The sequence below is a fragment of the Lonchura striata genome, chromosome 16 (assembly GCF_046129695.1).
Source record: "Lonchura striata isolate bLonStr1 chromosome 16, bLonStr1.mat, whole genome shotgun sequence".
Classification (NCBI taxonomy): Eukaryota; Metazoa; Chordata; class Aves; order Passeriformes; family Estrildidae; genus Lonchura; species Lonchura striata.
This window is the reverse complement of record NC_134618.1, coordinates 10,142,350-10,165,332: the sequence shown is the minus strand read 5'-3', so window position 1 is coordinate 10,165,332 and position 22,983 is coordinate 10,142,350. Positions and strand designations below refer to the sequence as shown.

Sequence of the window (22,983 nt, the reverse complement as noted above, 5' to 3'; positions counted from 1 at the left end):
GTACAGTAAAATGTGGCAAACCCTGGCTCAGGGAAGAAATGCTGATGTCTGCCTCCAGATCAGAAGGCTGAAGGATTGCTTTATTAAAACTATACTATATTACATTAATATACCATTTAAATAGATACTATACTATTCTTCATACTTTCTTCTTACTCACCTATCTAACTAACTCAAACTCCTGACTCTGCTGAGAGTCCAACACAGCTGGATCCATTGGTCACTGATCCCAAACAACCTTCACCAGAATCCAACCCAGCAATCACTGCAGGTAAACAATCTCCACACCACATTCCACATGGGCAAAACAAAGGAGCAGAGATAAAGATTGTTTTCTCTTCTCTCTGTGCTTCTCCTGAGAGACAGAATTATGTTTCTGTGTCCTGAGAATGTGAATGTCACATGAGAGCACAGTTGTGGCAGAGCCATCAGACTGGAGGGCACATGGTGCTGATGCTACCACACCATTTCCCTCTCTTCCACAGCTGAACAAACCTCAGAGCTCCTCAGCTCCTGCCATGGGTGTGCAGGTCACTTCCTGCACGGATCAGGGCTCAGCCAGCCACAGAGACAGGAAAATGCAGACTGGCTGAGGAGCCAGTGAATCCTGCATTAGCAGACAAAGAGGCTGGGCAAATAATCATAATGTGATGATCATTATTATTTGTGTGCTTAAGTGAATGGTAACTTGGCCCTGTCAGTAAAGCCTTATCCACAAACAGGAAAAGAAATAACACATTACAGTGCCAGTTCTTGAAGCAATATGGCCTTAATTCCCTTGGCAATTTTTTAGGTTGTTTGGGTTTGTTTTCTATTTTTTTTTTTTTTTAGTACTATACAGACCAAATTCTGGTGTAAATAACTACAGGAAAATGCCAACAGAATATCCACCAGAAAGAAATCCCACAGTTCAGAAAAATTGGACTACAACCCATCTGGTAAAAATCAGCTTTACATGATGAGTAGCTGGTAGGTGTCTAATCATGCCCTAGAAAATACTGTGCCAGCAAATTGTCATAGTTTTCTGAAAATATTGAATTTAGGCCCTATATTGTATTTTCCATTGCCATTTTCAGCTGCACAGGCAACTGTAAAGAAACAGCCAAGCATTTCCACCAGACATTACCTTCTCTCTCGAGATTAGTGTCCTACTGTGTAGCCTATTTTTTAATACAACTCAAAATATAAAAATTCAACACAATGTAAAAAACAAACCAACTAACCAAAAAAACCCACAATTTAATTCACTTACCTTTGGCTTCCTGTTTAGCCCAGAATTTTTTCACTACCTCATGAATGTGCCTCTCCTCTCTCAGCTTCTTTTGCCACTGACGTAGCTCTTGTATTTCACTATCACAACGAACCTGTGAAAGGGGAATCAGAAAAGTAAACAAAAATTATATACCTTTGTATTATCCAGGATAAGGATACAATTTTTTTCACAAGGCTGTGGCTGAGCAAACATGTGACAGCCATCCTCTTTGCCAGGTCTGAGATAAAAGCAAAATCCCAGAGGTTTTCCATTTTCAGCTTACACAGAAATAAAATCCACATAATTGACAAATCCAATTGAAAACATAAATATGCCTATTAGGAGATCACTTTGATTACCAAGGACTCCTGAGAATGAGATTGCAGCGAGATGCTAATTCTTTGAGTTAATTAAAATTTAAAGCCTTATGCTGAAGGGTATTAGTGCCTTTAGAAAAGCATAACACTATAAAACCAACCCACTGACCAAAATAATAGAGTAGAAGAGGAGCATGAAGGGTCACGCAGAAGAAAATTTATTCCATCAACCTGATTCACACCTGCCACCAGCTGCAAATAGGCTGACTGGCAATCCCACCCACACAATTTTCACAAACAGGAGAGCCATTAATCTGTTATTTAAAGTAATTGCACTGCATTACATGGTATCTATTCTTTGTCAGTCAGTCACTCCCTAAAAGGCATAATTCTGCTTCCACAAAAAAAATTTACAACAGTCAAAGGCCTAGATATCATTTAGATATAAACTGAATTTTTCCAGTATTGTTTTTGTACTGGTGTAGTTCCTACTAACATAAAAGTGAGCTAGCTCTGCATCAACAGCTTTTACCACTCTGCTACTTACACTTGTAAGCAGGATTTGATTAATTAGCAGTGTGTTGCCCATGGTTGGCATTCACACAATTACTGCCTCCAGTGCACGAGATCCCGTCCTCAACAGAAGTAGAAAGGGGCATGCCAGCATTACCTTGGACACTGAGGATTATTCTCTTTGAGTCATACCCAAATTGTAGTAGAATTATTTTTAAAATGCAGTTTCTGGTGTTTGGTTTTTTTCCTTAAATGTTACATATAGAAATGTCATTATGTTTCAGGACTACATTTAGAGAAGCTGTGGCTGCCCCATCCTGGCACTGTCCAAGGCCAAGCTGGATGGGGCTCTGAGCAACCTGCTCTGGTGGAAGGTGTCCCTGCCCATGGCAGCAGGGTTGGAAATGGATGGTTCTTAAGGTTCCTTCCAACCCAAAACATCTCATGATTCTAAGGTTCAATGTCCAGTAATTCAGTCTGAAGTGGAACAACATGGTAGAAACAAGCAGCAATAAGTTCAGTTTCTCCTGGAGACATTTTTGCTTGTAGGAAGGTAACAACTTAGTTCCCTAGAACATTTCCAAATAAAATTGTATATCTTGAATTCTTACAGGTATGGTGAAGAGTTTGCTCTGTGACTTGAACTCTATTATAGACTCTTCTCCATTACACTCTGCTTTTCTCCCACTTTACTAAGACACATACAGAGCAAAAGAGCACAACTTAGTTTTCCACTAGTTATAAAACAACCCCAAACCTTAAAGAAAACAGTTTAAATTATTTATCAAAAGTATTCTTTCCTCCCAGGATTCCTCCTCTGTGCTGCATCTAAGAATGCAATAAACAGTAGCTGGACTCCCATAGCACTTTTCAATCCACTTAGGAGAAGAAAACTTGCTATGTTTCAGACAGTGCACTGGCAGAGCAGAAATACAATACAAGGTTACTCGATCAATAAAAACAGACAAGACTTTTGCTCGGTGACTTGAGATCAGATACATCTTACACCTCCAATAATATTCCATTATACTGATATAGTTTTGTTGTATCTTCTATAAAAGTTACAAGGACTTCTTACAAGGTTTCTATGAAATTTAAAAAAAAATAAAGAAGTTACAGCTACTAGAGACATCTTCAGATATACAAAAAAAAGGAGAAATTTTTCTATTAAATTAATTAAATACTATTGGCAAAAATATAATCTAAACACAGGATAATTTATTTAGGCTTGCAAGAGACATTTTTTCTTTTATGCTGCTATGTATGGTTTTATACGCCAAATAATTCCTTATTCTATGGAGTCAGTTTGCACAGGAAAGGGTTAAGGAAATGCTTATGGGACACAAGTATATGAATGACAGAAGTGCAAGAGGCAGGGAGATAGAGAAATTACTACCTCTATATGTAAATACAGAATTTCTGAAAACATGATGTGTCCATTTACAACTTCAGCTGTGTAAGATCTGTATTTTGGCCCATGACAGGGCCACAGCTCTCTATGTATATTGAAAATAAAGACAATAATTCCTAACAGCTAAAAGATAAAAGGCAAGAATAGTAGCTTCTGTATAGTCTCCTTAAACAAATAAAACAGTGGCAGTGCAGTGAAATGCCCAGTGAAATACAGAGTTCTGAGATAAAGCAGAGTCAGATACTCAAATACTCCAAAGTCAGCATTAAATCCAAACAGTAAAATGAGCTCCCAGAACAAAGTGTCTTTTTAGAAAAGTGACCAAAACCAGGAAAGAACACAGATATGCCACCTGCAGTAAAACAGGTGATGGGAATGTAACAAAATATATTTACAAGTTCCAAATATGCTTAATAGATTATAGTTCAGCATAGTTATAATCTAGTTTAGCCTACTCATAATGCCTTAGAAAGTTGTTCTGCTTTGAAACCAGAGTGCAATGCCAGCGTGATGAAAAGCCATGACTTAGCAGCAAAATCTCCAGGTAAACACAGAGAGTCCAGAATCTTGTCTAAAGAACTGAAGTGTCTCTCCTGCAGACCAGCACTGCCTGAAGCCCTGGAGGTGTTTTAGCTTTGAAGGGGGAGTTCACTCCTACGTTTGCTGTGAATAACAGGGAATATTTGTGTGACCTTCTGGGTTAAAGCCTTTGCTGGTAGCCACAGCTTGCTAGAAAGCAATATAAACTGTGATAGCAAAAGCACTATGCCTTGCGAGATACAAAGCAAAACTGGAGCATTTTTATCTTCAGCTTTTGCTCAAAGGATGTGTAGTATAAAATAGCACTGATTATTTACATAATGCTGTCCAATTTCAACTCTAAGATCTTACAAGATTTAGTCCAAAATCCCATGCTTTCAGTGCTAGGTGAGAACATGTAGCACAACAGATAAGAATAACACTAAAGGTTCACCCCCAGACATCAAAGGAAATTCTACTACTGAAAAATTTCTGTTAGTCTAGAATAGTTATGCAAATTTTAAAGATTAAAAAGATCACATTAAAAGTGGCACTAAGCAAAGATTCTGCAGTAGAGGGATGAAGGAATATATCATATTTTGCTGGAAAAGTGCCTGGGAAATTGACACCTAGCTGAATACTGCCTTGGCCTGCGACAGATGAATGGGACCTCAATAAAAAAGGATGGTGGAAAGTGAAAATGAAGAATTCTGATGACAGAGCTGTCTCAAGTCTTGCTTGAGTGCTCCTCCTGGCCCTCAAAGAGCCCTCTCAAGATAATGTCCTCCTTTCTGTGATCGCCTCACAGAACTCAGCAGCTCTATTTTCTACTGCTATTTGTTGTAGAATTCAGTTCTTGATTAAACTTGAGTGCCCATCAATGTTTTTGTAGGAAAGACTGTAGCAGGGACTTAGTTGATGATACAACAATTAAACAATGTTAATTGATACAACAATTAAACAAGTGTTTTTCTGAATGTGCTGCAGATAAGGATGAATTTACTGTTTTGATCATGCTTTATTTATCAGAGTTCTCAAGATTCTATACCTATAGCTTTTTTCCCCCCATTACATTTTACTGCCAGACCCATTTTTGCATTTTTTGCCATGTATTTTTGATACTGGCATGCTCAGACAGCTGGAGGTAGCAGAAACAAGTGAAGTATCAAGAGAAGACCGATGCTCAGTCAGTTATATAACTAGATAAACTCTACTGCCTAAATCAATGGGGGCAAGAAAGTACCTCAAAAATGGTCTGAGTCCATAGAAAATGTGTCTTAGAAGACCAAGGATGAAGTACCCTGTTTCTCCATCAGTGTCACATATCTGTGTGCTAATGTTTAATTACCCAGTATTATCACACTGTGTAAATTTTTATTTCAAAAGCAGTATGTCAATGTTCTAAATCCTCTGAATTAAAAAACAAGGTTTAATGAAAAACTTCGGAAAATAATTTAAAACTTTGACACAAAAATATCTTTAGAATGCAAAAAGGCATTATTTGTAAGTATTCAGTTATTACCAGCTATTAACATTAAATCAGCATTAGCTGACTGAGCTATTTATTTTAAAAGCAAATAATCTGAATTCTATCATAATTTTTCATAACATACTTATCATTAATGTGATGAAATCCCATTTAAGCTTAGTGTTCTATTAATCTGCAAGCCCAAGGATAACACATTGCTCTATGTAGCAATTCGTTACTAATGGTTTTTATTTTATATTCTGATTGCAATTTTTAATTTTTAAAACCCCATGTTCCTTCACCTCAAATAAGGTAAAACATTAATAGCTAATTTTATAGCCTGAATTATTTTTTATGTCTCCTACCTTTTATAGCTAGAGTTTCTAATTTCTGGGAATTGGTTTAGAACGATAAATACCAGTGTGAAAATGCTGAAGTTCATCTATGCAAGGAAGGATTGTGCCCTTCACAAGCTTCCAGAGAAGCAGAAGATATCTGAGCAACCTTGCAGTGTTCAGCAGACATAACTGTTATAGGATAATGGTTGCCCCACTGTAAGGATGCCTGCAGGGATACTGTCAGTGCTAATTAATGTTAGTGTCAATGCCGCCTCGGCTCAAAAAAAGAATAATAATGGAAAACAAACAAGCCAAAAGAGCCACAAAAATCCATCAGTCAAGAAGAACATTTCAAGGTATTTCATTGTCTTTGGCTGCACAGCACATTATAGGAGCCACTTATATATTCATGCTTGTTAAAAATAGTAGAGAACTTAACAGAGAGTGTTTTAAACTATTGTTCTTTAAACAACACCTGACATACAGAGATGTCTCACTGTCCATCACAATGAAATTGCTGCTATATCTGGAGGCTACTTAGAAGGTTAAGTTTTGATAAAGGAAGTCAAAGACATTTCTTCATGACCAGAGTCACCTGAATTTCAAGTCCATTTCTTCCTGAAGTGTGAAGGCATAGAGCTTTTAAAAAATATATTTGACAGAACTTGTTCAGGACTTTCAAAATAATTTATTTAGTATCCTAGGGTTAGCATGGCTGTTACCCTCCAAGATAATAGCATTGGACAATTTTATTTGTATTTCTCTTATGCACCTTGCTCTTCCCCCTTAAACTGGAAATGGCACTAGTGCTGTGTTACTAGTGAGCCTTAAAACATCTGCTTGTCATTTTGTTTCCCTTTTCCTTGAACAACAGCCTTCATGCCTCTCATAAATCTCCTGCCTCATTCTTGGTGTCAATTCCTTGTCCTTTCTTTCTGTATGCTTTTATTTCTCAACAGACCTCACCAATCCTCCTCATGCATCTCCACACTCACTCACATATCCCTGCATGAAGCAAAATAACTCTCCACCCTTTAGAACTACCCAAAGTAACTTTCAATTAAAGAAAGAAAATTGTTCAGTGCTAACTGTACTCTGGAAAATCGAATTTCTGTGGATTTTCTGTTGTTGAGGAAAACAGTGAGATTACATCAGCATAAATGCCTATGAAAAAATTGTAGTCACTGGGCATAAGGCAGAGCAACATCCAAAGCCAATGAACCATAGGGGTCTCAGCAGCTATTTATAGTATCCCCTACTTAAAATTTATGTAAGGATTTTCCCTGGGGCCTTCACAGTCCTACAGTTTTCAACATCAAGCAAAATAATTATAGATTACTCTTACCCGATAACCTCTCCAGAAGGACTGAATTAGTATGCTTGCTTCTTCTTCTGATAGAAGCAGAGACAGAGGAACTGGTGGTCTAGGACTTAAAAAAAAAAAAAAATATTAACAGACAGCCTATAAATGTAAAACACTTTCATCCCTAACAGTATATTTTATCAAAAAGAGAAATGTTGTTCAGGAGCCTGAAAGACACAGCTTCTTATGCTCTGAAAACAATGCCCAAAGAATGTCTCCTTTACAAATATATTATTATATACACTACCAGAATTCCTTCTTCAAACAATAATTTACAAATGGCACATCAAGCACAGTAATCTTTCTTATTCTTCTACCCCTATTTCAAACTCCCCCTATTATGGTAAGGTTTGGGGTGGCAGTGGGAGGTGGGCAAGGGAAGGAGTCTGTCATTTGTAAAGCAGGGAAGGTTTTAGTGTGTGTGCAACAATGAACAGGCTTATGATGTAAATGTTTATTACATTAAATACACAGAATATAAACACATCTTGGTGCATTAATTTACATTATGGTGTCACTTTAAATTGCAATGTGCTGAAAAATAATGATTATCCTATCTGCATAGCATGAATCCATGTTTAGAAATGTTTAAACTAGTTCTTAAAATGCTGAAATTTTACTTTTGATACCATATACACTTTCTTTTGATGATAAAAAAATATAATACATTTGTGAACTCAACCATTTTCAGCCAAAATATATGGTAGCTTGGAAGTACATTTGGTGATTCTGTTGTAATCAATTTTAATGGGAACAAGCTAGTAATTAAATTCAGCCATCACTAGCAAAACCCCAAATTACTATATCAAACCTTGCTTCCCAAAAGCCATTTTCTATGGGCGTTGATTTATTTCTCAGACACAATGATAAAAAATAAATCATCCATTGGAAAGGACAAAACAAAATTTGTTTCTATACTATCTTTTATAAGAAATGTAATTTGCAGCCAAAGAACTACAGCATAATAACACTGCAACTCATGAAAACACCAGTTCTGAAGAGAAGACTTGGCACAGCATTGGAATGGCTGCCAAGAGCCACTCTCCCTGCATGGGGAACAGACTGAACACAGCCTTGACTTGGAAGAACACATCATGATGAATTTGGATGCAGCACCCACCTGCACGTGCCCATGCAGGAACATGATCTATAGTATTTCTATTATAAATACACTGCAAAGCCCATCAATAACAAGCTATTTATTTATGTAGTCTTACATTTTCTGGTTAAAATGCTGCAATATCTTTTGGAAATTTATTTATGGCATATTACAGCTCAAGCTAGGAGGCCTGACAGCTTACATTTTCCTTTCACTTAATTTCATTCATATTAGTCTCTGCCCTAGTAAGCTGCCTATGCTCTCTGACGTCTTTCTCTTAGGGCTTGTCTTCACTGCAGGAGCATTTCAACTTGGAGCACAGCCTTAGCTCTTATCTAATGCTACACTGACTCCACTGGTTCACTCTGTGTACTCAGCTAAATTGGTCTCATCATCATGTCAGATGGGTTTTGCCCTACATTTATTTTAATGTGAAGTAAAACCTTGGTCTGTTTGGAAAAGTTGAAATAAGGCAAAAATAAAAAGCAGTCTCTCCATTCAGCTAAACTGTCTTAGCTCTGTGAACATTAATTAGCATTTCTCCTGCTCAGGGGAAATCATAAGTGCTGGACAAGCAAGGCTTCCTGAGATAACAGCTTCTTATAATCAGACTTAAAAATCTGAAGTTGGACTGTGCTGGTTTCCCTGATAGACTTTCATCCTCTGTTCTATTTTAGATCTTTTTGAAGACCAAAACTTAGGGAAAATCACAGGAAGACCTACATATTTTACAGCAGTTATATCAAAGACACTGAATTTTCTCTATGAAAAAGTACATCTCCAAAGAACAACTTGAGATTTCTCCTAGCCTGCAAGGTCAACTCTAGCATTTCTTTGGTTTCATTTTCAAATTATAAAAATGTCTAGTTTATAATCCAACACTAAAACTGAGAAAGAAATATAAAAAAATCAAGCAAGAACAGGAATTAATTTTTAGTATGACAGTCACTGGCAGAGATATCAATCCTTTCAATGGCACAATTTTAAAGACCAGATGTCATGCCAGGTCCAGTTTGGTCTAAGAGAATAAATGGAGAATATACACAATGTCTACAGGTCAAATAAAAATAGAATCTGAGCAGAGGCAATCACCCCTCAGCAGACAACGAGGGAAAGAGGAGTCTGGCATTTGTGGCAGAAGACAGCTGGATGCCTGCAAGATGCAAACTGACAGTACAATGTACACTGACTATATGCTGCTTATTTATTCCTGGATTATGCACAATCTTAAAAGCCCACATATGAAACAGTGCTATCTATTTAAATATATATGTATTGTTTAACACAAGTTGCACCTGTAAAAGAGCATCAGAAAAAAAGATTTTTCGGAAGTATTTTATTTTACCAAATCTGCATAAAGCAGACACTGACCAAAGTTAAATTCCAGAAACATGTTTCTTGCTTTCTGAGCAAACTTGTACAGATCTTGATTCTGTGAGATACTCACTACTCAGATGACATTATGAAAGTGGAATTTTGCACCCAGAAGATACAAAACAGACTTGTATTAAATAAATGTAGGAGGCATTGAAAAGAGCTCTTAATGAAGACATGTATCTGATTTCCTCATGGACAGAAGATGGGGTTCTCAAAGAATTCTGAAAATGGAGGAAAAGAGTCCCTCCATTTTCTTGTCTCCAAAACATACAAAATAATCTCTGGGGGTTCATAGCCCCAGTGAAGGGCACTGAATTCAGGCAGTATTTCCATACACTAATGCCCAAAAACTCTGATTATTTTCACATTCTGTCTTACAAACAGGCCTGATTCCTTCCTTGGAAACAAAACATAAGAAAAAATATAATCAAGAGAATGTTCAGCGTATATAATTCAGGGTTTTGTAATGGCTGCTCCTGTTCCAATCTGTCCCCTAAGAGCAGCAGTGCCTGGGGCTCCTGGTGTGCAGGCGAGGCTGGAATCTCCAGGTGCAGCCATGGAATGGCCTGGGCTCCTCTCTGCTTTTAGAAAGCTCTTCTCTAGAAATATTGAAGTGACCCTGATGCAAAGGATGAGGCTTCCTCACTTTCAATACATTGGCCACAGCCAGATTCATTTCACCTTTAGCTTGACTGTGATGGTAATTGTTCTTGAATGTTTAGATCATGTACAAACACAGGCAATGACAGAGTCACTGAAAAATTCATAATATAAAGGAACAGACCACAGAACAGGGGTAAATATAATACACACAAGTAAATGACCATGGTGATCTGCATAACTTTTCAAAACAGGATTCTGAAAAAGTCTTTGTTTTGGGAAATACACAAAAAAATCATGTGCTGATCTGAATAACCAAAAAAACTCTGCTGAAAATTTCTCAAAGTACTCATCTTTCATATTTGCAGTATTTCTAATTCCTAATCATGGAACCTAGAAACACAACAGCAACAGATTTTTTTTTAGGTCTTTCATCTTACATGCCTATCCAGATCCCCAAAATTGTACAATAATAAAAAGTATTATTTTGATTCAAAATAAATGTCTCAAAAAATCTGTTTATAAATACTACTAAGGTCATTTACCCAAAAAGCAGGAAAATGGTGGTTCATGAGCAATCAGACACTGAAGTACTGATTCATCTGACCTGGTATTTAAAATCAATTACATATATTGATCAAATATTACACAGGCATTGTATAAGCCTCTCAGATTTCCAGGGAAATATTCCCACAGACACTTGACAAAAATACCCTGGAACATTTTCACAGGTCAAACAGAGTGTGAACTGAGACCTTTCTTTTTAACATTTTCAGTATTAGTACAACTATTCCATAGTCAGAAATAAATTCCTAATCACTAGTTTTCTTTTGCAACAATCTAAATGCACAATAATAAGATTATTACTATTTTATTTTAAAAATCCTTACAATATATAAGAAAACACTTTCGTGCACTATATGGAGAGTACATTTTTGAAGGATTGTAAATGTGGGAATAACCAAATTTAAACTTCTTGAAAGAGGAACTGCAACCAAGTAGACATCTTAAAGTGTGACTACTGACAGTTAGCAGGAGTCTCAACTCTTCTTGTCTATCATCTTGTCCAAATAAAAGGTCCTTTATACTGTCAATAGTTAATGGAATTTAAAAATGTTATAAATACATTTGAGAGTGTTATCAAAGTGACCATAGTGATAATATGCATTCAACTGCTAGACACATACCAACTATTTATATACTTGCTTATCTATTTATAATGAAGAAAAGACAAGAGAGTGTGGAACTAACATGAGAAAGTTGTTATGTGGGGAGGCAGAGTCATGTAACCAACAGGAGACTGAGGCAGAACAGGTGATTTGTAACCAGAATGTCAGAGGAATTAGAGGAAGCACAGCAAGAAGTCTTTGCAATGAAAACATGCCAAAAAATAGCAGAGCGAGAATTTTTTGTCTTCAGTTCTGTCTGAAAATCACAGTGGATTTCTTGTCTCAATAGACTCTCCTTGGGAGGACGTGCCCACCCTAATGCTCCAGCTCAGCTCTCCTGTGCTTGCATACTTGCCACATATTTTGGAAGTCACAAAGCATTGCCTCAGCTTTCTCTCTCGTAGGACCAATATTTATGTAGTCTGTGAGAGTGTCTGTGAGCCTGGACTGAAGGAAACCAAACATGGACCTGTTCCAAAAGCCATTCATGTCAATGGGAAAATTCCCATCCATGTTTGTGTACTTTGGGTCAGACTTTATAAGCTGAAAACGTGAATAACTCCCCTTAGTGCTCCAACAGCAATATGAGGAAGATGCCACAAAGCACTAATAAGTTTTCAGTTTTCTCATTGCCATTTTGACAACCTGTACATAAATTTAAAGCATTTTTAATGCATCAGATATTACAGCCATAACACCTTCAACCCCATAAAGCACCGCTACAAAATATAACTATTTTACAGAGAAAATTTCTGCAGTCTTTCAACACACAGTTTTTAAGTAAAAAATTTCTCCTTTGTTAACCTGAGTCCTGCCATATTACTTAAATGGCAATTTTCACTTGGAAATACACAGAATAACATCCACAGAGATGTATTTGCTGGACTTCCCATTATTACAATAAAATGTTATTTAAAGCTCAAATTATTAATGAAAACCAAAAAAGAAAATATAAGGCAAATCAAGCACACTCCAAACATGGCTGGATTAGACACAAACCAATGAAATATAGCAGTGTGCAGAAAGCACAGCCTGTAGAAACTGGGCATATTATGGAAAGAAAAAAAATCAGTCACCCGTGCAAAATTACCCCTATTGGCCATCTGAGAGCTGACAATGAAGTCAACTGTAAAGGCAGCTGAGACCAGCAGACTTCACCCAATTAAAATATCTGGGGGAGGGAGAAAAAAATATTCAATGTATATATATGGGTATACAGATATTTGGCAAAAAGCCACTACTCCAAATTTAGTAATAGTTTATATCTTAGCTGTCCACTTCAGTAAAGCCATGATAAAATTATTTCTCTGTGTCTGTACACTTGTTTTGGTACACACAGACAGATTAAACCAGGAAATGTATCCTTCTGAACTGTGTAGCAAGTAAATATCTCCAATAAAAAAGAAGAAAATGCAGATTAAAAAAATCTTGTGAGTTATTTTTTATCTGAACTTCAAAATCCAGGAAATGCTTGTTCTAACATAGGTGCATATACCACATACCACTCTCTCTCGTTGGATGTAAGGTCAAGGGTTATGTTGAACAATGCTATCATATTATTACATTTACATGACAGGCTTTTATGATATCACAGTTTTTCAGAGCACAGGAACAGTGTTTTGTTGGTTTCTTCCTATTTCTTTCATTAATATGCTAAAGAAGGTTGGGAAATGATGCTGTTATGTTACTCAGACTATCTATGCCAGAAGAGTAAAATTTCAGAGGGATAAGAGCATAATCAGAGCTCACTGACTTTCCCTGGCCCCCACTCAGTACACAGAGCTTGGTTACTTGCAACTGAGCTTCAGGGCTGTTCAACCAGAAACACCACTGGAAAATGCTGACAAAAGGCAACTGTGGTGCTCATTAGCATATTCATAGGATTACAAAACATTCCCAGCTCTAATTCTATTTCTTCACTTGGTTCTTTCTGCAGCCTGGAATGGAGGAACAGGTACATGAGTTTGTATCCCAGCAGTGCCCAACAAACGTGTGCTGGGCTTGAGTTCAAACTCCACTTTCCTGCCCTCTGAAAGGTGCAGCTGTCCTTTAAGGCAACAGAAATGTCTGGCATGTGATATGGGGATTACCAGTCAGCACTGAAGCTGCTCCTTCCATTGCTTTTGAAATCTGTTTGGGGAATTGCAGATTCCCAAGAGATGGAATATTTTGTCAGCAGTACTGGTAACATGCAGAACTCAAGTGGAAGACAAGGTACCTATATGAAGATATCACAGCTATTATTACACTAAAGCTGGAAACAAATTCAAAATTTACAAGCTCCTTTACCTACAAAAACTAGATTTTTAAGGTACAAGATCTGCATTTAAAATTCTGAAAACCAGTGCAGCATTTGGGTCTCCATATTAGGGAAAAGTAGGCTGCAAGATCTCATTTAGAAATGCATTGCACAGAAAGTGAAGTTCATAAGACTGTGGCTTTGACTATTCTTAAAAAAAAAAATTGAGCTTCAAAGAAGAAACTGGAGGCACTGGAGGAGAGCCAAAAAAGTCATACTCAAGTATGGAATATATTAAAAAAAGCTAGATCCTGGATAGAACAAAAACAATAGTCCTCTGGGGGTTTTTGGTTTTGGTGTTTTTTTTAAGCATTAAGACTGCTTGGCACTGATAAATCCATCTAAACAGTTGGGATAAGGATGATTGCCATCCAAATTTGACCAGCACTTTTAGAATATTGTCTCTTACATATTTTTAATCCTGTTAAAAAAAATTGAAACGCCTCTAAAAATAGAAATGGAAGTGACAATAAGAAACATAGAATCAATTACAATTTAAGTGTGATAGCTGGAAGGATATAACAATAAACTATTTATGACATATCTAGGACATAATAATAAATTCTCTTTTTTTATTCTTATTTAATATTGCAGCCTTTCACTTTGCTCCAATAATATTTACTTCAGAAGCAGCATTTTGTAAATCTGAAATTTTAGGACAAGATCACTAAAAGTAGTTATTTAATATTTTATTAATGATTAATATATAATCATTTTAATAATTATTATTTTAAGGGCCTACTTGTTTAGAGGATTTAAGATGAAGGGTAGCAACTTAAGTAGGAGTCTGACACTCCAGTGTCCTTGTGGAGCTGTCACCACGTTATTTAGGAGCACCACCACTAACAGAAGCTATGAGTCATCCAGGCTGTGATTCCACAGTGTATTTCTCTTGTTGGCAAAGCTGACTTAAGCAGTTCCTGCCACCACCTCTCCATCTTAGCAGCTCATTTGTTCTATTCCCCTTGCCGAGTCCTTCATTTTAATCCTTTGTTTGTGCCAATACACAGGTTTGCCACTCTCCAAGGTGAAGCAGACTGGAGAAATTACCTGTTCTCAATAGCTGTACAAACCCTGCTCACACATTTTGGCAGAGAGATTCCTAACTCAGAGTAGAGCCCTGATCAGAATAATCAAGCACCCCACCACGCAGACAAGGTGGTATTAGGGTGCCTACAAGCAGGCTGGGATGAAGAACAGGAGAGAGCAGGGAATGTTTTGTTCAACTCCAAGAGAAATTTTTGAAAAACTGTGACCTTAAAGATTTTATCTTTGGCCAAAAAAACAACCATCCACAAACCCACAGTACCAAAACTGCTGTACTGGCCAAGGGCTCTTCTGTGTGCTTAAGAAATGGGTACAACAACCAGGCTGCAGTTCTGCTCACATTACAAAGCATTAAACTACACCTTAAATGGGCATCTTGTTGGCAAGAACTGTGTTTGACAGAATGAAAGAGATGTGTCCCACCAGAGGCAGGTTTGAACAGCAGTGCCAGGACTGCACGATGCCTGGGGGTACCAGAGTTGAGATGAAATGGGTCATTCTCCAAATGGGTCTTGCACTGCAGAAATGTCCTACACAGCTCTGACCACATGATCACCTCTCAGGGAACCAAAGTTAACCAATCTAAGTTAACCCTTTTGACACAATTGCCAGCTTATCCACAAAGACCTCTGATAAGGAGCTTTCCTCTTGCTCCATTGGTGTCTCAAGGTCCCAAGTGTCACATGTCAAAAACTGAAAAAAATTCTATTTCCACTCACATCATGTAAAAAAGTAAATGTTTCTACAAAGATATTAATCTCTATGTTTTCACCAATTCTCAATCCAGATTCCAGTTAAGTTTTCAAAATGAAATTTTTCTTTAAAATCTGACCTCTCTTAGTTTCTTATTCCATCACTGTGGACTAATCCTTTGCTTTTCTCACATAGCAGCTATATTTTAAAGTAAATGCAGTCTCAAGAACAGTAGCATTTCTTTCAAAACTATTGTGCTGTTTGGTTCTAAGAAAATAACAAGGACTATATAATTGAGGCTGCCAAAAACAAGTGCTGATTTCTCAAAGTCATAAATGTCTGCAGAAATGTATCCTGATGCCATGGATTGTTACAGGCATTTTGAAAGCAGCTGCTTACAGTTAAAGAAGAATTTCTTGACTATACTCTCTAAGATTTCCAGAGGAGAAAGTAGCACTGAAAACATTGCTTTACTCCTTAACACAAAGATGTTCATAATACTAGAAGACTATTAAAATGCCCTACATTCTACATTTAAAATGTTTAGGAATTCAAAATTATTTTTTCTGTGAACAATGCTGGTACAAAATACCTTGTAAGTAATACACTGGCCAGTTAGAAACTAGCACATAGTTCTTTGTTGCACACAGTAAAGGGCATTTTTGAGGTCACAGCTGCAACATATTGAGGCTCTATTACTTTTTTAGGATAGCAGAGGCAAAAGAATAAAAGGAGAAAAAATTAGTCTGAGTACTGCAATAACTTACTGGTCCTTTAGCCAGTCCTTAACAAAAGGAATGGAAAACAATTCTGTGAATGACTCATCCTTCCTCTTTGGATTATTGCTAAAGAAAAAGAAAAACAACTCATCTTAATTTAAATTTCAGCTATTCAATTTGCAAATTAATGCCTTGGAATCACTGCACATACTTAAGTAGCAAAAAAACATGATTAACTTACTTGTATAACCACTCAGTTAGGAAATCAGAGGGAATAAATGTGGTTCTTTTTCCCTAAAGACAGAAGAAAGTTTCAAATTATTTATTATCTTCAGATTGGTCATATGTTTAAGATAAATTGACTGTTTTTGTTAAATAAAATATACAGTACATTACTATATCTATGCTTTATTCTACTGCCAACAGCCAGTGACTCAGCCAAAACTTTTAGAAATTTTGTGGAATTATTTCAATTCAAATGATGAGTGAGAAAATTCTACATATATTATCTTGATATTTGATGCAGTATATCTAGAACAAAGATCTCTGAATGGTGCTCTAAGAGGCAATGTCATTGTGAAGAAGTTAACATAATTCATTCATACATGAAAATATGTTGTAAATTCCTTGCCATTTTGTTAAATTATCATACTCAAAATACTTATTTTCTTCCAAAAGACAGAGGGAACATTGATTGGATATTGTTTCCTCCTGCATGGAACCAGCTTGAAGATGTTGTGAATACCCACAGGCAGAGTATTGTATGGCTGCTCTGACCAAATCGTCTGCTGGGCCCAGAAAGGAAGGCAAAACCAAAGAAGGGCTTTTGTCTGTCCACAGCCACAGAGACCATGGACATTACAGAGAACCAGGTAAAAAGTTCAAAACCTGGAGCTTCACAGCAAAACATTTGTGCCCTTTGCTCCCAGTTCTCAATCTTAACCAACAAAGAGGATTTTTCAAAATGTTTTGCAGCAGGTTGTCCTTAGGGACTCAAGCAGCCAGTACCACAGCCAGCCATTCAGAGCCTGAATTTTGATAAAGCCAGAATGGATTAGGAAATCTTTTTTTTAAAAGCATTTCCTCTGACATTCCATCTTGACAGATTGAATGTATAAATGATACAGGTGCTCATTCTGCTTATCACAAACCACAGTACCCATAATGTGGAAAACAGAACATGGAGTTGTGGTTGGAATAACAGAAGAGCTGGATCAGCAGCTTCAGAACCCCTCTGACATGAGATGTGCTCTGGATGGACACAGTCACAGTGAACCCTAAAAGACATCGAGCCCCTGCAGCCCCAGGGCACCAAGTGCTTCATCACAGTAGCAGCTAAAAAAGCAAGCTGAGCTCCTATCCCAACACTTGCCCTGCCAAACAGGAGATTCAGCTGTAATAATTGCTTCTTAGGAGAACAATTCACACTGGTCAAAAGCTTTTGTGAAACTGCTTAATGTCACAGAAGAGGCTGAAGTATTGATTAAAATGTAAGAGGTTAAGATACTACTACCACTTGCTAAGGAAAAAACAATAAACATGTAATTGAAAATTTAATGCATGAAAAATTAATTTATTCTATGCATTATCCTCAGATGTGAACAGAGAGGCAGGAAAAAATGTTGTAAATAGTATAATTCTTTCTGTTCATGGGATATGTCATAATGTGGGGGTCAGCCACAGGTGAAGTGGAAGAGGAACAGGAACGTCGTGTGAGGTGCTGACTGCCCAGGGGAGAACACAGGGCAGGCTCGTAGCTGGGGGATGACAAGTGTGAAGTTCAGTGCTGGACTGCAGGGCAGTCCTACAGGATACCCAAGAAAGCTTTTAATCTTCTAGGAGAATCTTCCCCTTGGTAGAAATACAGTCTGACTCCAACAGGGAAAAAAAATTAAAAAAAGAAAAAAAGAAAAAGAAAAGAAAAAAAGAGAGAGAGCTTTAAAAAAAACCAAGAAAGCAGAAGAACAGAAGATGACATCATCATAAAACAATTTTTAATCCTGAGCCATATCTGCCTTTATGATCTGTTTTGTGACAACCAAAGCTTTGGGGTACAGGTAGGGCTCCATTAAGTGCTTGGTTAAGAAGAAACACAGATCCTCGTGCAATTTTCATACTTATGCTAATACCAAATGCTGTTCCAAGAAGCCTAACACCTAAACCTTAAGAGACCAATACCTTCACTGCAGAGCTTTCTATAAGTAACTTCAAATGTTAAATGGACAAATCTTGCCTTGCACAGAAGCTGTAAGCAAGCAGCAGAGTCTGAATGTCACTGTAGAGCTATTCTCAATCACAGGATGAAAAGGGGTCTCATTACTTAGGGAATTGTTTCAGAGAATAAATTCTACACTTTGACAACAAAATTTGATTTAATCTAGCAGTTGTAATTTAATCTGTTTTAAATAAATTGCTTTTCCTTTGCAATGGGAAAAAATTATCAGTACAGGGTTCTCAAAACAGCCATCACCAAAGTGATCAAATTCATCTTGTTTTATCCTTTTAGAAGCAGTGAACTTAGCAGAGAGGAATTCAATCAAGCTGAATATTTTTTTATTTTCTTTGCCAGGAAACAGTTTATTTTGCTAGTGATTTAAATCATTAGTTGCACAGCAGTCAACATTTATAAAGGGAAAAAATTACATAAATTGACCTGCCTTTGACACATTCCTCCTATGCTGCATGAATCCGGATAAAAAACAGGAAATATCTGTACAATGTGCATTGTTAACCTGCAGATGTGTTTATAAATTGTTTATACTCAGAATTCATTTTCCATTTTTCAGTTTAAATATGATGTGCTTGGTAATAATAATGAAAATATACTGGTGATTGGAAGATGGCAAAGTCATTAGGAAACCTCCTTCCATTCCCTTTCCCTGATCTATCATAATTTTAAATATATTCCATTACAGAGCCTGATACAGCTTCCTCCTTTTGTGATAGCTAACTAGAAAGAAAAGTCAGAGTTATTCTAATAAAAACATTTATACATTGTTCAGTTTAATGCTGAAAAATGAATGCATTAGTTGGTTCTCATGAAAGAAAATATTTAAGAAAATAGTCTTTCCCCTGTAGGCATTTGACAGCAGATGGGATAAAACACAGGAGAACTTATGATAGGAAAAAAAAAAAAATCAGTGAGGGAATACACTGGGCAAAGTAATAGGTTTCTTTCATCTCTAATTTAAAAATGAAGCTTCTGCAGACTGCTGTCATATTTATGTCAGTTTGAAGTCTGCACATGTATCTAGCAGCTGGTGGTTTTTCTAGGCTTTAGCTTTTCAGATTTTTTGTATGCATCACATAATGCAAGAGAGCCTATTTTAAATTAAATGTATAAATTGTTATGTTTCTTTATCACCCTTCAAAAAAGATCTTTCCTACACAAATCCCTGCTTCCAGCATAACCATTTCCCTTTCCTGACTTTCCCATGTGATTGTACAATTCTTCCTCTCCAGACATGGATGCACCTTCTCTGATCTCTCCCTTGAATTCCCCTGTTGGCCCCAGGATCTGATTTCCTTAACACAATTTCAATTGCTCAAAAGCTCTCCTATTTACCTTTTCCTTCTCTTCTCATTCATCCTAATTTTCTTTCAAAACATGAAAACCTTTAGTCCCTCTCATCAAAATCCCACTCTTCTTTCTCTCTCACCATTCCCTCTCTCTTCTCCCGGGCTCATTCAACATTGATTGCAGCCAGTCTGAGTATTCCTCCCTCCCTTCCAGTGCTTCTTCCATTTATCTTCCACTGCTTTATTCTGTACAAGTGCCCTTTGCAGGCTTCAGTGACTCATGTCTAGCCAGAATTTAAACCCAATATTATTTTCTCATTCTTCATGATTTCGGTAGCTTCATCACAATTAATCTTCTTCATGTCCTGTTTTCTCATGAACTCCATGAATCTTTTGAATCTTTGTTGTCCTCTTGTTTTTGTAACCTGTACTCTAATGTGTTTGTCACAAGATCCTTTCTCCCTGTTCCTACTTTGGGTTGTATGGACTCTGCTTTTGATCCTAAAATTCAGTTCAAGTTATTTCATTGGCCATTTTAACACAAATTATAGCAATTGGGTTTTTTTCCCCTCCAAATAAGAACATATTTCTTACCAACTAAAGAATAACTAAAAATCACATATTTATGTCAGATAAGGAAACAGAATGTGCAAGTTCAAGTACCTGGACAACAATGGAAAAGAACATAAATATTCAATTATATGGCAAGCATAAAGAACTATTGTTTTCCCAGTTATTGTTCAAAAGGAGGAAGAAATTAGGTCACAGTGGAAAACTATCCCCTGACCTCAGCCTGCTTTCCTGAGCTTGGATCCCCAATAGTAGGGTATCTCTTCACATAAGTGTGTTTTCTATAAGCTGAACTGATTTTTATCAAGCTTCTATACATTATAAAATAATTGCTTTTAGTAGTTTTCTACAAAGCAGCACACAGACCCATACAAAATCCATATTCAGCACACAAACTTTCTCATATACCACTAAAGATTTGTAAAATTTCTCAGATTAAAAATAGACAAATTAACCTTAAATTTGTTCTGAGTTTTAAACAGAAATCTTTCTAAGAATGTCAATATTTTTAAAATATCTTTCTATTTAAGTTTTATTGCCTTCAGAAATAGCTATCATCTATCAAAGCCTGTATTTTAAACCATTTACAAATGGTTTACATGCCTTTCTCCTAAAGGTTAAATGCTTCCAAAAAAAAACCCAAAAAGAATCAAAATAGATTTTATTAAAAGTGTGATGAGTAATATATAAGTTCAATCTGTTCTTGGCTAGCTAATGTATATGTGATGGCAGGAATGACAGACAGATGTCATATAAATGAACCATTTTCCTATTTGACCTGTATTCATCACAGCTTATAGATATGTATACACACATGTAAATCCATCCGTTTATAGACACACAAATTTTGTGAAGACTGAGAAAAACTTGAAATAACTAGTATTAAATTTACAGGTTTGGATCTGAAATTCAAATTGCCATGGTTTGAGAAAACAGCAGTAATTATGGGAATCCTCCCAGCTCCCAGTACCTAAGCTATTGCTGGGGCTTTGCTAGGCTGCTGTGATACAATGAGGAATGTATTTATACTTTATTTTGCACCAGTCCTAGTTCAAAATAAAGCACTATAGACAGTGAGGAATGTCTCTCTTCTCTAGACATATACTGAAAACAAATTTAGAAAAACACTTGTAGCAAACAATTATTTTTAAATCTGCATTTTTATAAGCTCATTCATGCCAGATACTGTCTTCTAGTTAAATGGGATTTACAGAGAAAAACAAGCTCAAATAGAAAATTTTCGTCTATTACAATGCCAGACCAGCAAAAATAATTGAGTTACAAAGTAAAATTCAAGTTCTGTACATCACCCTCAAATGAGTGGAAAGTATTAATGTGAAAGGAAGCCTGTTCCTCTAAAACACAACAATATTTAGGCTAGATACAATCAGACATTTAAGGAGGATTTGTAGAGAGCTAGAGATTGTCATAATGATCAAGTTCATGTAGAATGTAATCTGCTCTGAATTACTGGAGAAAATAACATTTAAAGCCAAATCCAAAAGAACCCATGATATGTTATATGATATTATTGTGGATGGTTATCTTGCAAAAGACCAAATTTAAAAAAATACTGCCTGGGAAATATAAAGGCTGTAACTTCCAGCCAGTGATTTGAAATGAAAACTACAAACTAACCTCAAAACACTTCTCCTTCTCTGTCTCATGCAGAAGTGCAGCCAGTCCTGGTAAGACCACTGGGAAGATGTAAAACTCCAAATATTCTCGAGGAGAGCCTGAGCAAAACAGGACAGCCTTCACTTACAGCTAAGCACTTGGATTTCACAAAAACAGCACCATAAGATATCATAAAGTCAGTACCAGTCATTTTGTCAATACCATCACAGCTTGGACAAAGCAGATTCAATCCCTTCACATACAGCCACAGGTTTATCTTCACTTCTCAACACAACACAAACTTGGGTAAATTTCAAACTAAATGTGCACCAATACTGCAAACTCAGTGTGCCTCAGAGATGTCAGATTTAGTTTTAAGAGAATAAACTCAGACACCAGAAGCAGTTTAGTCACAGAAGTGAAAAGCTCTGTGAATTAATTTATCCTGACAGGAAGAAATTAGCCTGTGCTGAACTCAGTGCTGCTGCAGTTAGACCACTTTGGTATCTCATGCCCTTTACAATCTGCATTATCAGAGTTAGTCATAAAACTGAATTTCTAGACAGAGGAAAAACCAAAGGTTATATTTTAGTGGTACTGTGATTTCTCTGTCATAAATTGCTCCACACTTGCCATATCCTTCAGAGATTTTAACATGACTCCATGTACCCAACCTTTCCCCTCTCAGAGGGCTGCCTGCATTGCACCTCTCCCCATTCAGGCACTATTCAGGTTTTGGTGGGATCAGCACAGATTAAGTCCTAGGAGTGTTCTCTTCTGACAACACAGCTGAAACACTGAATTTATTCTCAGCTTTATACCTTTAATTGGTTCATATACTGCCAGAAAATGCTCATAATTGGGAGGACACTAGTTATGTAAAAGCCAAGGGTAACATTGCTTCTGACCTGCACCAGGAGTTCCTAATGAGCAAGAATGAATGGAAGAGAAGACAAAATGAAGGGCTAAAATGCATAATAAAAACACACTGCTGCTTAGTAAATTTATTATAAAGTACAGGAATTGATAAAACTGGAAGAACAAAACTTCAGAGCTGCTTCCATTCTCGTCTGAAATCAGGTGGGTAAAGACA

The 22,983-nt window shown here is 36.7% G+C and overlaps 1 protein-coding gene across 1 annotated transcript in view; it reads right to left on the bottom strand.

Annotated features, from left to right (window-relative positions):
- Positions 1-22,983, bottom strand: part of IQCK (IQ motif containing K) — a 37,174-nt gene that overhangs the window by 11,805 nt on the left and 2,386 nt on the right. The window contains exons 4-8 of the mRNA XM_021539797.3: positions 21,912-22,009; positions 16,426-16,478; positions 16,233-16,310; positions 7,164-7,248; positions 1,253-1,364 (exon numbers count right to left, since the gene is read on the bottom strand). Of these exons, the coding sequence (XP_021395472.2) occupies positions 1,253-1,364; positions 7,164-7,248; positions 16,233-16,310; positions 16,426-16,478; positions 21,912-22,009 (426 nt within the window). The remainder of the gene's footprint in view (positions 1-1,252; positions 1,365-7,163; positions 7,249-16,232; positions 16,311-16,425; positions 16,479-21,911; positions 22,010-22,983) is intronic.